This window comes from Coenobita brevimanus, chromosome 38, assembly GCF_032717465.1.
Source record: "Coenobita brevimanus isolate Jiangsu-jjx chromosome 38, ASM3271746v2, whole genome shotgun sequence".
Classification (NCBI taxonomy): domain Eukaryota; kingdom Metazoa; phylum Arthropoda; class Malacostraca; order Decapoda; family Coenobitidae; genus Coenobita; species Coenobita brevimanus.
This window is the reverse complement of record NC_136991.1, coordinates 38874462-38889693: the sequence shown is the minus strand read 5'-3', so window position 1 is coordinate 38889693 and position 15232 is coordinate 38874462. Positions and strand designations below refer to the sequence as shown.

At 40.1% G+C, this 15232-nt stretch overlaps 1 protein-coding gene across 1 annotated transcript in view; it reads right to left on the bottom strand.

Annotated features, from left to right (window-relative positions):
• LOC145396565 (hemicentin-2-like) overlaps positions 1–15232 on the bottom strand; it is a 198385-nt gene that overhangs the window by 114403 nt on the left and 68750 nt on the right. Inside the window, exons 5-6 of the mRNA XM_080269940.1 lie at positions 14635–14953; positions 14014–14123 (exon numbers count right to left, since the gene is read on the bottom strand). Of these exons, the coding sequence (XP_080126066.1) occupies positions 14014–14123; positions 14635–14953 (429 nt within the window). The remainder of the gene's footprint in view (positions 1–14013; positions 14124–14634; positions 14954–15232) is intronic.

Sequence of the window (15232 nt, the reverse complement as noted above, 5' to 3'; positions counted from 1 at the left end):
GTAAGGGTGCTTTTATTTGTTGTGTTGATTGAACAGTAGCGGACAATAGCAAGACCACCTTTTAGCTGGAAAGTATTGAAACACATACGGTAATATTGTAAAAAGTCTGGTGGACTCTATAGGTAGCATCACAGGATTTCGAAAGTCATTGCTCACGGTCTCGTTATTTACCGTAATGAGGTGGATCAGTAATTTTGTATACACTTGTACATGAAAATTCCTCCGTATTCTGTAGCAGCTACAAGCCGGGAAATGAATCTTAAATAAGCACAGGCTAATAATTGTGTTACCAGAATGTGAACAGATAGTGATCAAAGTAATATTGAACCACTAGAACTGATCACAGAGAGGATTTGTCCGTGTGGTGTCGTTCACTTGTTCAGAAACAAGAAGTAATGCATGTACTATCGGCAGCAAAAGTATTGTCGCCTATTCTGCCTCTATGGGGAAATTGATAAATTCCCGTTACTCGGAACCAACCGATAATGATTACACTGATCTTTGATTTATCTGTGTCTGTTGTTGCGGATTCATGAGACAAAGTTCATGGAGAAGGAAGCAGGAGAGACAACAGGAATTTTGCCTTCAAAATCACAGTTTAGGCCAGGTCTTTCTTCATAAGTGTGGAGCCTCGAAAACCGAGCGTCAGTGCATTTCAGTATTGCTGGTTATTATAGCAAAATCTCACTAGGTGTTGAAAAAGTTTCAGAGCTACCTCCCTTTCCTTGGGGGAAGCAGCCTAGGTATATAGATAGATAGATAGACTTTATATCGTTTTCAGGGAGACTTTCAGCTTCTTCAGTTAATTAACATATTATTAGATGCGAGACAATTGAGAGAAGCTCTTTATGACTCTTCATTTCAGCTTCCTCACACACAAGGAGCTTTTCAAAGTCTTATATGGCCGTTGACAGTAACTCCTAAAGGTTTATCAGGCTCAGAGTACGTAGAGTGCTTCACTCTATTCTGCCCCATATGGTGGTTCACTTCAGCAGTGCCCCATATGGTCCCGAATCAATCTCGAACCTCTGCATTTGTAAAAGACTGTTCTTACTGTGCACAGATTTGGGATAAACCTTTAAAAACAGGAGGATTATACTACAGCCTGTATTCTATTTTGGCATTTGAGAGTCTTTGTTTGTTTGAAAAAAATTGTGGAAACTATTTCTCCCAGAAGGAGATATCCTGTGTACTGTATAGCGGTATATGCGCACTTTTTATTATAGTTGTCCTTGTTAGTTGTTAAAAAGCAGAGGAATTTACCGGAGAACATATAGTGCTGGTTAAAAGAGGTTTAATAACCCAGAGATTTGCTCTAGTGTTCTGGTTTATATTCTTTATTATTAATAAATTAAATGCTACCCGGTTTTAACCTTTTATGTACAGTAATCATGTACATACATGTATAAATTTCCTATAATTATAACAATATTCCATGTACATGACTGCGTATGCGTGGTATGGTGACGTGGAAAATGAGTCTTATACATCTAAACGTAAATAAAACGAATATTTGGCTTTAATTTTTATTTAAAACTAAGATTAACTTGTTAAGTTAGACCATCCGTGTAAATTTCTTGAAGAAATTCATTGAGTTTTAGTAATCGTAATTAAATAATATTTGGCATCTCTGAATCCAATGAAGGAGGAGATACGCCATTTTTGGTTCAGTTCAAGTCAGCTAGCTAACTGGAGAACACTGTATATACTGCATTAAGAACGCATGGATTTGACTCACATAACCCAACCAAGATGCAAGCCCATCATTATCTGTCAGTCCAACTTATCTAGCTATGTATCCTTTAAGATTTGGCCAAATGAAGGGGAGCTAACTAGGATAAAGGAGATAATAATAGGTGAGTTAGGGTGTCAGTTTATACCACACTCATTCCAAGAGACTCCTTGATAGAAGAATACTTTCAAAATTTCTGACAATATGGTGCCCTAAGTGAGGAATACAGATGTGTGCAGACGCTTTAAGCGGGTTTAAGGTTGCATTTGTGGAGCATAGTCTGACCCTGCGCATGGTAGAGTTGCCAGACACAGAAATATGTAAATACCGGGCTCTGGAAGGAAAAGCTAGGTCCCTTTCAAGTGATGAATGGCTAAATACAGCATTGGATTGGGAACACCACCATGCCATCCATTTTCTCGGAGATAATGATATTTATGAGGATGTGGAAGTTAATGACGTTGTGGAGAATATTATTGCTGTGATTGGGGCTATTGAAGGGTTGTGTAGCTCTTCTGTAGCCATAGTTCTCCTCGAGCCTAGAAATCTACCATATGATGCACCAATTAGCTATGACACATAAAAATCAGTCAGCAGGGCCGGAAATAGCAAGTTGCTGAGAATATGCAGCTAAAAGGGATTATATTCATTATAATGCCCAATCATTCCTGGTAACCCTTAAAGCTGACGGTATTTATTGGAACCGTCAAGCTAAAGGGTAATTCATAAATTACATAGAAGACGGAGGGGGTGCAAGGAACAGTGTGGTGGACTGAAGAAGTGAGACAGGTTGTGGCACAAAAGAAGAAAGCATACAATGAATGGATGAGAAATAGGGGCGTGGAAGAAGTTGAGAGGCAGAAGAGAGAGTTATATGTAGAAAGAAAGAGAGAGGTGAAAAGATTAGTAAGAGAGAGTAAGAAGAGAGTGGATGAGGAATTTGGAAGGAATTTGAGTGTAAAGTGGAGGGACTGTAAGAAAATGTTCTGGAAAGAGGTGAAGAGAGTAAGACAGGGTGGATGTGAGGTTAGCAGGGGAGTGAAAAATAAAAATGGTGGATTACTAGTGGAGAAGGGAGAAAAAGTGAGCAGATGGAGAGAACACTTTAAGAAATTGTTGAACATACAAGATGGAAGTAATGCGAGTATAAGTGGCTGGGGAATGGCTGGGAGGAGGGGGGGTGAGAAGACAGGAAGAAATCAGTAGGATAGAAGTTGTGGAAGCAATGAAGAAAGTTAAATTGGGGAAAGCCCCAGGAATTGATGGAGTGTGTGATGAAATGCTGAAGCATGGGGGAGAGATAGTAGTAGAATGGATGTGGAAAATGTGCAGATTGGCCTGGGAGGAAGGTAGAGTCCCGAAGGATTGGAAGTCAGGTATAATTATTCCTTTGTACAAGGGAAAAGGGGAAAAAGAAGTGTGTGGTAATCATAGGGGCATTTGTCTTCTTAGTATAATAGAAAAAGTGTATGGTAGGATACTTATTGACAGAGTTAGAGAAAGAACAGAGGAATTAGTTGGAGAAGAACAGGAAGGCTTTAGGAAGGGAAGAGGTTGTGTAGATCAGATATTCATTCTTAGATCTTTAGTGGAAAAGTTTCTAGAGAAGGGAAAGAAGTTGTATGCGGCTTTCATGGATTTGGAGAAAGCATATGACAGGGTGGATAGACAAGGATTGTGGAAAGTATTAAGAATATATGGAGTAGATGGAAAGTTGTTGAATGCTGTGAAGAGTATGTATGATGGTGCTAAGGCTGCAGTGCGTGTGGATGGTGAACTAAGTGAATTTTTCTCTTAGGAGGTTGGGTTGAAACATGGATGTGTCATGTCTCCATGGTTGTTCAATCTGTTCATGGATGGGGTAGTAAAAGAAGTACAAGGTAGGGTAGTGGATGTTGGAGTGGCCATGGTGAGAGAGGATAGTGTCTGGAAACTCCCTGTACTGTTGTTTGCAGATGATACTGTGTTGTTGAGTGAAGACGTAGGGGAGCTGCAAGGCTTGGTGGATGAGTTTGGGAGAGTCTGTAAGAAACGGAATCTAAAGGTGAATGTAGGGAAGAGTAAAGTGATGGTCTTTGAGAGAGGTGAAGTCAGTGAATGTACAGCGAGGTTGGATGGTGAGGAATTGGAAAATGTGAGTACGTTTAAGTACTTGGGTAGTGTGATGAGTAAGGATGGAGGTTTGGAGGGTGAAGTGCTTGAAAGGGTACAGCAGGGAAGAAAGGTTGCTGGTTCTTTGAAAGCAGTGATAAGAAACAGGGAAGTGAGCATGGAAGTGAAAAAGTTACTACATGACAGTATTGTGATACTAACTCTAACGTATGGAAGTGAAGCTTGGACGTTGTTGGAAGGACACAAGTCAAGAGTGAGAGCAGTGGAAATGAGTTATTTAAGAGGAGCCTGTGGAGTCACATGGAGAGACAGGCTGACGAATGAGGATATAAAGGAGCGTTGTGGTGTGGATGTGGATGTGATAGGAAGTGTTATGAGGAACACACTGCGGTGGTTTGGCCATGTGGAGAGGATGGAGGGTGAAAGCCTGACGAAGAGAGTGTATGTGAGTGAGGTGGAGGGGGAAGAGGGAGGGGGAGGCCGAGGATGAGATGGAGGGATGGGGTGGAGAGGTATATGAGAGACGGGTGTGTGAGTTGGGAGCAGGGCAATGAAATGGCGGGGGACAGGACGACGTGGAGGCGATTTGTTTGTGGCCACCCCAAACGGGATTGAGGCGTCTGGCAATAGATAGATAGACATAGAACGTAAGAGGGACGCCTACACGGTAGAAGCAAATGGGTGGACCAATGGAATATTGAAGAACTTCCTGCATCTGGGCTCAGGGTAACAAATTAAGTTGTTAATTTTGTGGGATTATGCTTATGCGGAGAACAGTACAACTCAAGCGGTTTAACAGCCCAGGGAGCAAGGTTAAAACCTTACCCACAGTCAACAAAATTTAAATTGAAAATATTGAAATTTTGAAGGTTGTGATAATCACCTAAGGTAATCAACCAAAATGTCCCTTTCATTGTTAAAGAAGTTAATGAGTGGTAGGGCAGGATGGGTAACCAGAGCTATAAACGACAGTAAGGAATCAATAGAGGAAATACCACTGTCAAAAAAGAAATTATAAAGTATTTTGAAGATCTTAAAGGACAGATGGACTAAGTATGATGAAATTTATAGCAGTTTAGAAGCAGCTATTGTGAAGGAAGATGATAAAGATCTGTGTGAATTGGAAAGTACGAAGTTTGAAAATAATCAAGATGAGCATCAATATCGTAGAGTTGCTTGAAACAGAATTAGCTCATTCTTGTGCAGAAACGTGAGGTGTAGACCCGTGTTGTAAAACCACACTACCAAAGATTACGCTTCCTGAGTCTGATGGGGAGCAAAATTAGTAATCCTGTTGGGATAAATTCAGATACTTAGTCCATGACAGAACAGACCTCTCCCAGGTTAGTAAATTCTCCTGTCTGTTAGGACAGGTCAAGGGCATGCCTTATAAGTTGTTAAATGAATTGCCTGTTGAAGTGGATAATTATGAGGCGGTTTTGACTATCCGTAGACATAATTATGAAGATAGGGAGCAGGTCATTACCCAGTTACTGAAGACTCTAAACATGATTTTGATTCTTTGCAGAACTTCCGGAATGCAGTGAGTTGTAATTTAAAAGCTGTAGGTACTTACGAAGATGTAAAAGCAGCAGATTGGGTGTTTTCTAGAATTGTATCCTTAAAGATAATATCTAGAACCAGGGATGCATTGTATGATAGGTACCAGAAAGATCAATTCTCCTGTAAGGAGATTAAGGATGTCTCAATGCAACTTTGCAAAAGCTAGCTCGCCCCTAACGCGAGGGTTTCGTTCCAACCGTGGCGCTTTCGGCGCAAAACCGCATAAGTTTTAACAACTATTTATTTTGTTCCCTAGACTCCCTAAATGTGGTGTTTTGCTGTTATCTGCCATTGGTAATCAATATGAAGCACTTTAAGTGGTTAGAATATTTATTTAAAGTTATAACTTACAAATACGGTACAGCACAGCAAAACTTTTAACACACAAATATGTAAACACAAGGCAACATTCCGATGCCGATTGGTTTCGGGACAATTCGTCGTCAAGTCAGTTCGCCATCACAACAATAACAAGACAATTCGCCGTCATTAATGAAGACGGCTGTGGGTTACGCTAAAATATAATTCAAAGGCGAAATAAGTATATTAATAGAATGACGGGGAATCGTTCAGGGTGCGAACTGTCCTGACGGGGAATCGTCCATGTTTTGACGGGGATTTGTCTGACGGCGAATTGACGACGGAGAATTGTCTCGGAACCCGCCAATCATGGGTAATCATATAAATCAGGTTAACTGGTTACAAGGCTTTATGTAACGCTTTAACTTTATTTAAGTGCTTTAACTTACATACCAGAACAGTAAATATTTAACGTACAAATACAGTACCGTGGAAAATCGATGAGGCAAATCTTTAACGAACAAATAAAAAAGGCAATATTCCGATGCCTATCAGGTAAACTGGTTATAAGACTTTATTTCTTGCTTTAATGTTATTTAATAGTACTTTAACTTGTACATAAACTTACCGGAACAGTAATGTAAATATTTAACTTACAAATACAGTACTATGGAAAAGCAGGATACGATCACGTGATCAAAACAACCCGTGCGTTGTGCTACGCTGATGTTCAAGGAGATATGGCCTTTCAAAGGCCGCCTCTCTTGCGTAAATTTATAGTTTTCGTAATGGTTCTTTAATCTTACGTTGTCTTATACGTATCCCAGCACTAACCGCATATAATTGCGAGCGCGTTCGGTGAGAACGTGTTCGGGGCGAGCTTGCTGTATTTGCAAGGAACAGCGAAGCCTGGTGAAAGCTAACCGAAGGTTGAAGTAAAGAAAAGGACCTCTAACCAACTGGCTGTGAAACCTAAGTCAGTCTCAGGTAGGCCGTTAAATAAAGAGGATGTTGTCACTTTTATTAGTTCCTTATAATATGAAGAGAAATTACCAAGGAGAAAGAATGGACAAGCAGATGATAATAAAGAAGCAAAGACTTCCCTGGTAAAGGACAGCAAAGTTTGTATATTTTGTAGTGAACGACATTACACTGTAATTTGTCAGAATGATCCTGATTATGCCTCTAGAATAGTGAGGCTGAATGAATTGGGGTGTTGTATGATTCGTCTGAATTCAGAAAACACATCTACAGTGTGTAAAAGTAGATGAAATCTTTTGTTCAAGTGTAAAAAAAGGGAAATCATCATAGTGCTTTGTGTCCAAAAATGGTCAAGGATGAGGTTCCTAAACCTGCAAGTGTCAGTATGACTGTTGCACAATCAGATAGTCCAATAACAATGCCAGCTGCAGTTCCATTGGAGATGTGAAGGTAATGATAGAAAATAAGAGTGTATCACCATGCACTCTTTTTTATACTAGTGCACAGAAAACCTTCATTTTTGCTGATACTATAGAAAAATTAGAGTTACCCGTTATAGGCAAAGTAAATCTAGCTATTACAGGGTTTTTAACTACTTAGGAAGCACAATCCTTTGACTTAGACTCTTAATACAGCTTGGCCGGTATAAATGCCGTATAACAGCAGCTGTACTGGATAAGGTGGAAACAAGCGTATTTATCAAAGGACTGAAAGAACCTCTGACTGTGTACAGAGCCTCGGGATAATGTTTACTAAACAAAATTTGAAACCAGATACTGTGGGTCCCCAAGAATGATAGTTGGGTCAGATTACTGTGGAAGATTCCTACATAGGACTTTCAAGAAAGATAAAGTACAGATGTTCAAGAGTCCTGGAGGTAACCTTATTGTGAGTCAGTTGCCTTTTCCAAAGCAAGCCAGAGGACAGGCCAAATTGGTAGACTCAGTCTTTGTTACCCCTACACAGTCATTGATGGTAGCTAGAATAGGTGCAGACTTAGAACCTACCCAAGTAATGAGTTATTGGATGAGAAAATTAAACCTGTGCACTAATTACAGGACTTGGATAGTGTGGGAATTCATCCTGAAGAACCAAACCCTGAAGAAAATATAACTATGGACTTGAATGATCAGTCTGTGTAATTTAAAGGTTGACAGTACTGGGTTGGACTACCATGGAAGCTAAACCATTCGGAGTTACCAACAAATTACCAAGCAGCTAAGGCTCAGTTAAATTCTCTTCTAAGAAAGTTTGAGACAAACCAGAACATCTGACAATATATGATAATATTATAAAGGATCAATAGAGGAAGAAATTTATTGAAGAGGTTGAAATTCCTGTTAATCATAAAGATGGACATTATTTACCACGTCACGCTGTATGCAAGGACTCGGTAACAGTTCCCATAAGGATAGGTTTTAATAGTAGTTGTGGAGCGTCCAAATGACTAGCAAGCTTGAACGACAGCCTAAACTGCGGACCTACACTAACAGAGAAGTTGAGGAATATATTATTAAGATTTATAGAGAAACCTTATGCTTATACAGCAGACATTAATAAGGCTTTTCTCAGAATAGGATTGAGAGAAGGGAATAGGAGATTTACAAAATTCCTCTGGCCTCAGGACCCTCAAAATAAGGATAGTTCTTTGAAAACTTGCTGTTTCCAATCAGTGCTCTTTGGTTTTTGTGCTAGTCCTTTCCTACCATGCAACACTTTGAAGCATCATTTTGAGAATGCCAAATTCCCATAAATAGAGCAGGCCTTCCATATTACAAGGTGTTGCTGATACAGAGACGGAAGCATTGAAGGCTTATGAAGCAGCCAATTCCGAATGTGGATAGGCAAATTTGCCGTTAAAACGCTGGAATACAGATTATAAATTTACCACTTTTAAGGAATAGAATACAAGAGGACCAACCTAATACTGACATTCCCAAAACTCAAAATGTGTTGGGTCATAACTAAGATACGGGGGTTGATGAAATAAATTTAAAACCAGTTAAGTTCTCTGACGTAACACTCACCAAGAGATTCTTATTATGTCAGGTCTTCATGTTATTTGACCCATTAGGATTGGTCAGCCCCATAGTTTTAAGGGGCAAGTGTTGAGTACAAGAAGCATGTTGAGAAACGTTGGACTAGGACACTGAATTAGGTGAGACGTATGTTAAACAATGGGAACAGATTAGAAAGAAATTTGAAAGATCATCAGGCATATGTATTCCCAGGCAAATAATCGGTAACGAAGTCCCATTTGCATATATTTTGTGGTGCTTCTCCAAAGACATATGGGGCAGTAGCTTACTGTGCAACAGGAGGTTATAGTAAAAATATTATGTCCAAATCCAGAGTTGCACCAGTTAAAGGAAGAATCCTACCTCAAATGGAATTGGCTTCCACTGAAGTAGGAACTAAATTGGCCAGGTATTAACCACCACTCATGACACTCATTTTCAGGATATTTAGATATGGACTGACAGTGAGATTTGTCTTTAATGGATAGGAAAGGAAGACAGTAAAATTCCTTTCGTCCTCAATAGTGATGACTATAAAAGAATTGTAACCAGATTTAAATTTATGCATGTATTCACCAATCAAAACCAAGCCGATCCTCTCTAGAGAGGCTCGACAGTAAAGAGGTTGATCCTCTTGAATTGTGGTTTAAAAGTCCTAAATGGTTACTTTGGTTACTTACTAAAGAATGGCCTGAGCAGAAACAGTATAATATTGTTGAGGTTAGTGTTGCAAACCTGGATTCTGTAGTACCTGATCCAAAAAATGTGATAGACATCAGTAGATTTTCATCAATATGACAACTCAGCACTATTAAATTAGTTGTATGATTTTTAAATAAGCCAGTGGAGTTGGAGGAGTTTGAACCCATGGAATATTGGGTTAAAAGTTGCAAAGAAAATACTGCGGAGAGATTTTTGGCCTTTAACGCCAAGGTACTTGCAGCGATAATAAGCTGATACGAGATTTAGGTTAATTCTTTGACAGAAAGGATCAAAATAGATGCTGTGGCAGAATAGTAGAGACTGATTTGCCTGTCCAAACTAGACATTCTATATTGTTACCAAAGAATGCTTATTTTGTACAATTACTTGTTCAGGAAGTCCATGAGTTAACTCTTAATGGAGGGTTGCCGTAGACTTCATTGCCCTGAGTCTGAGAAAGGTATTGGATTTCTAGAAGTAGACACGTTGAAAAGAAGTATCTCAAGAATTCCATTATATGTAGGAGGTATGAACAACGACCATATGACTGTCCAGGACCACCTTCTTTACCAAAGGATAATGTAAATATAAGTCGGTCCTTCAGAGTAACCGGAATTGACTAGGCAGGGGCAATAACTATTACGGGTGAGGGAACTCCCCGTAAGGTGTATATATGTTTGTGTTCTTGCACTTACACAAGGGCGGTCCATCTAGAAATGGCAGAAGGTTCGAGTTCAGAGACATTCCTGGACGTATTCAGAAGATTTGCTGCAAGACAGTCTTGTCCTAGTAAATTAATAAGCTACAATGGAACCAATTTCTTTAGAGCATCACCTTTAATTTTAAGTATAAATGACCCAATTGCTAAGTCGACCCTGGGAATCTGCAACTGTACATTCAGTTCATAGCTCCTAGTGCCCCATGGCAAAACGGGTTCACTGAACGAATGATTGATACTGTGAAGAACAGCCTAAAGAAAACTTTACATAGAATCAAGGCCACTACAGAAGAGTTAAGGACTTTAATAACAGAAATCGAGGCTAGAATGAATGGTAGACCTTTAACCTATCTGGCTGATACTAGTGTCTCAGTTGACGCCTTGACACCAGCTGATATGTTGTATGGCAGAAGGCTTTATCCAGTGCCTTGTGTTGATATCCAGGAGGAAGTAGATGATCCCGCCATTGCATAGAGGGGGGTGAACTATGGCAACATCTGCATAAAGGAAATCAATATTTTGAAAAGGTCCTGGACACATGGAATAGGCACGGGAACATGGATTGTCTATTAAGCATAAGAGAAAGATATTATGATGTTCAAGCTGCCAGTAATTAGTCCTTAATAAAAATAGAAGATATGGTCTTAGTGAAAACTGACTAACCTAGATCCCAGTGGCCACTAGCTATGGTTGTTTCCACACATCCAGATTCGGAATGGGTGCTGAGACATGTCAAGATAAAATTAATGTAGAGGACATGTCAGCATAAAAATGCATCGACAAATTGGTATCCCTTAGGTTAACGAATAGTCCTGAGATAGTGAATGGTGACGAACAGTTGGGTCAAGATGCGCGACCTAGAAGGGTCTCAACACAGGGTTTTCGAGACTTGTGGAGACATCTTCTTTTTAGGGGTCTTATTACATGATACAGCATATCATTTTTCGCCCAGCCCCCAATCTGTGGAAACTACTACCCCAGAAGGAGATGTCCTGTGTGTAGCGGTATATGGGCACTTTTTAATACAGTTGTCTTTGTTAAAAAGCAGAGGAATTTACCAGGGAACGTATAGTGCAGGTTCAATGTGGTTTAATAACCCAGGGATTTGCTCTAGTGTTCTGGCTAATAGTCATTATTTTTGATTAATTAAATGCTACTGTGTTTAGCCTTTTATGGACAATTATAATGTAAATACGTGTATTAATTTCCTATAATTACAGAAATATTCTATGTAAATGACTGCACATGCGTGGTAGGGTATGGTGATATGGAAAATGGAAGGGGGTCTTATATATCTTAACGTAACTAAATGAATATATGGCCTTAGTTTTTATGTAAAACTAAGATTAACTTGTTAAATTAGACCTTGCTTGTATATTTCATGAAGTAATTCATTGTATTTAAGTAACTGTAATCAAAGAATGTTTGGCATCTCTGAATCCAATGAAGGAGACAGAGATACACCATTTTTAATTCAGTTTAAGTCAGCTAGCTAACGGGAGAGTATTGTATATACCGCACTTAAGGACGTTTGGACTTGACCCACTTTTTTTTTTTTTTTTTTTTTTTTTACGTGTCCGACTTTGGGCAAAGGCTCAGGGCCTATTTCTTGGGGGCAGTGGCCTATCCCAAGGCCCAGTAGTCCTCCTACACCTCCACATGTCACCACTTCGGCGCTAACACTCACCGTCCATATTGAATACATGCTAGGGCTGTCTTATACAGGACTGGTGTACTGCTAATAGCGGGGGTACTTTTACGACATGTCGGCGGGTCATCTGGTAGATCAGGCAACTCTACTTTTTAGGAAATTCAAATCCTGAAACTGTTCCCTGCCCCAGCCGGGATTCGATCCTGGGTCCATTAGGACTGCAAGCCGCCTCTCTACCGATTCAGCCACCAACCCAACCAAGACCACAAACCCGTCAATATCAGTCAATCCGACTTACTTTGCTAAGTATCCTTCAAGATTTGGCCAAATGAAGGGGAGCTAGCTTGGATAAAGGAGATAATAATAGGTGAATTAAGGTGTCAGTTTATACCCCACTCATTCAAAGAGACTCCCATTACTTTACTTTTAACCTTTGGTTTCTTAATAGAAGAATACCCTCGAAATTTCTGACAAAAAACATCCTGTGAGAGCCTCAGCAAAATGAACAAGTACAGAAGCACTGGACTGAGAAATTTCAGGTTTCTTTGGTTAATGACCTTGGTATGGTATGGTGTGGGAAGGTTATTTTATGTAGTATGTTACGAGACGGTGGTATAGGTTGTGGTGTGGCGTAAAGTGGTTATACTGAAGTCGCTTAACTCTACGGGAGTGAAACGTTTTGTATCCGATAGTCGTTAGTGAGAAAAAGATGGGCGAGACTGCTCCTGAAAGTCACCATGCATCACCATGCAAAAAAAAAATATGTCATCACAATGAAGAGATTGTTGCTATTGTTGTTGTTGTTGTTGTGTGGTGGTGGTGGTGGTGGTGATGGTTGTGGCCCCAGGCTGATCTGGGCGTTAACTCGGTGGACTGCAGGCTGAAACTGCCCTATTCCTACAGCCCACCATCCTCCTTTCAGGAGATAGTGAGGGAGATGAAGTAGGCTACGTGTTCATAGCCTGACCGTGGACTCGCCACGTTCAGTGGGGCTCGAATTCAACGTCGTTATAGCTGTATATATTTGTTATTGTGGTGGTTACTACTTATCCAGAGATAGTGTTGCTTGGTGTTACTGTGCTGTCAGGGGTGCGATACATTTGTCATTTCTTTTCCCTCTCACTTTTATCTGCTGGTTAATGTTCCTTAGCTGGGAGAGGGTTGGTATGTTTCTCATTCCACAGACTACTCTTTTGCCATATTTAAGTGAGGAGAGTGACTGACATGCCCTGTTTGCGATGTACATTCAGTGAAATAGTAGGCAAAATTTTGTCCCCGTTTCATTTGTTTGGCTGTTGGAAATTGCGTGCAAAGTCTATGTGAATTATTCCTTTACACGTTTGAGGTTCAGAAATGACGAAGGACAATTCCTGCTAATTGCTAATTACAAATATTTCACAAGAATTCAGCATTGCGTAAAGAGTCTGTTGACTGTTGCTTTGATTTTGCGGTCCGAACTAACCTAGCTTGTCTCCAGCCTGCTCTCTTGTTAGTTGTTGGTTAGGCAAGATCTTTAAGACTACCAACCGTGTTCCAAGCGTCACAGAAGTCCTCGTAGTACTTCTTCTTTAGCCAGTTGCGTTTCATATTTCATCTTGACATACTGTATTCTTGTATGCTGTGTCTTCATATCAGCTTAGTTTGCATTAGTAACATACGACATGATATTGAGATGCTATGTGCCTGATGTATAAATCGCTGAGGACGAGGTGTTACAAAATCTCCATTGCCACATATATACTATACAACCTTTAAACAGATTCAAGATAGTGTAATGTTAATAGTAACCTTAACTATACATGATTTTGAGGATTTTTTTTTCTTTACATTCAAAACCCTCACACTTCTGATTGATACCAAGGAAAGCTGTGAGGTCCTTGGATTCATGATTAGCCACTGCTGGCCAGGTTTGAAATTCTCATAAGCTGGTAATTTAACTTAGACTTCCATTACTTACTTTCTCCCGAATGAAATCGTCTGCCATTACCTAGAATAGAATTCTAAAGTTGTTCCGACCACTAGAGGGGTATTGATGACAGTATTAACTTTCTCAGGTTCTTGTGACTTACTCATTGCTGAATGAAATCGTCTGGCGTAGCGAAAATTTACTAAAATTGACCCGACTAAGGCAGGTTTTTATCTATACGCATCTGAAAAATGCCTGTAATACGCAGCTGCTATCATTCATCGTCTTAGCAGTGAAAAGCATTTTTTTCTCATGTATACAATGGCTTACCTTTTAGGATGGTGTTGGCCTCAGCTTCACCCATAGAATTTTTAACGTGGCAGGTATAAAGCCCGAAGTCTGACGACACCAGGTTTCTCATGTGAAGTGTCATATTGTGCCTGAAACACAAGGAGGAGTGACGGTACAGTAAAAAGTTTTATGTGGTGGTTTTGTTCCTGATACGCAACGAGATATAGTGGTCCAGAAATTTTTGTGTGTGTGAATTTCTACTTGAATTACAAGTAGTGGCGGTACAGTCCGCAGTTTTGTTGTGGTTTGTTGATGCTGGTAAGCTAACATTGTCAACATTGATTAACAAACTACCATTAGTAGTTCGCTATCATGATTAAAAATTATATTTCTGAAACCATTTAAAAAGTGATGTTCTTTATATGAGTTGCAAGTTTGTGTGACGCTTAGAGACAAGATAGTCACTGTGTATCCGACTAGTGTGATGGACGATTAATTTGTTCTGTATCGTAAGTAAACATTATAATATTATTTCATTAAATATGGAACACTTGATATTTAAATAATAAGTAGGCTAGCACTTTTGTGTGATGGCTTTGAGATATAATAGCGAAATATATTAAGCATCTAATTTTTGCGGTGATCAGCTTTGTGACTCACGTGTACGGTGGATGGCCGTCCTGAGGAGTAATAGTGAAGTAATCTTGACTGAGGATTTGTGAGCCTAATGAGTTATCCCTCCGCCAGATGACTCTTGGGGGCGGGTGTGCGGCGTACAGGCAGGTGAGGCTGATGGTGGTCCCAGGTAACGCCCACATGGTTGACTTAGGTCCTTTAACCTCTGGGGGAAAGTCCACTTTGACCTTGACCCGTTTACTGACGGAGGGCGGGTGACCGTTGCTGGCGATGCACAGGTACCCACCGGCGCTGGCTGGGCTCACCTCACGCAGTCGTAGGATATCACCCACCACCTGAGGTACTGAAAAGCAAACGGGGGAGGTGGTGGTCAGGTTGGGTGAGAAGTGGGTTAGTGTCTTAAATGAAGGGAGTTCAATCCCGGGTTGAGGCAAGGTACTCGTATATTGCATTCACGGTGGGAATTACTTTAAAGCACACTTTAATGATCTTTCTCAAACTCTCTGACATGTATTAAACACCCTCCGTTAATATCATTACATTTGTCACGAATGAGACAGCCCTTGCATGTATTGCATATATTCAGCACGCACGGTTGATGTTAGTACCGAAGTGGTGGCAT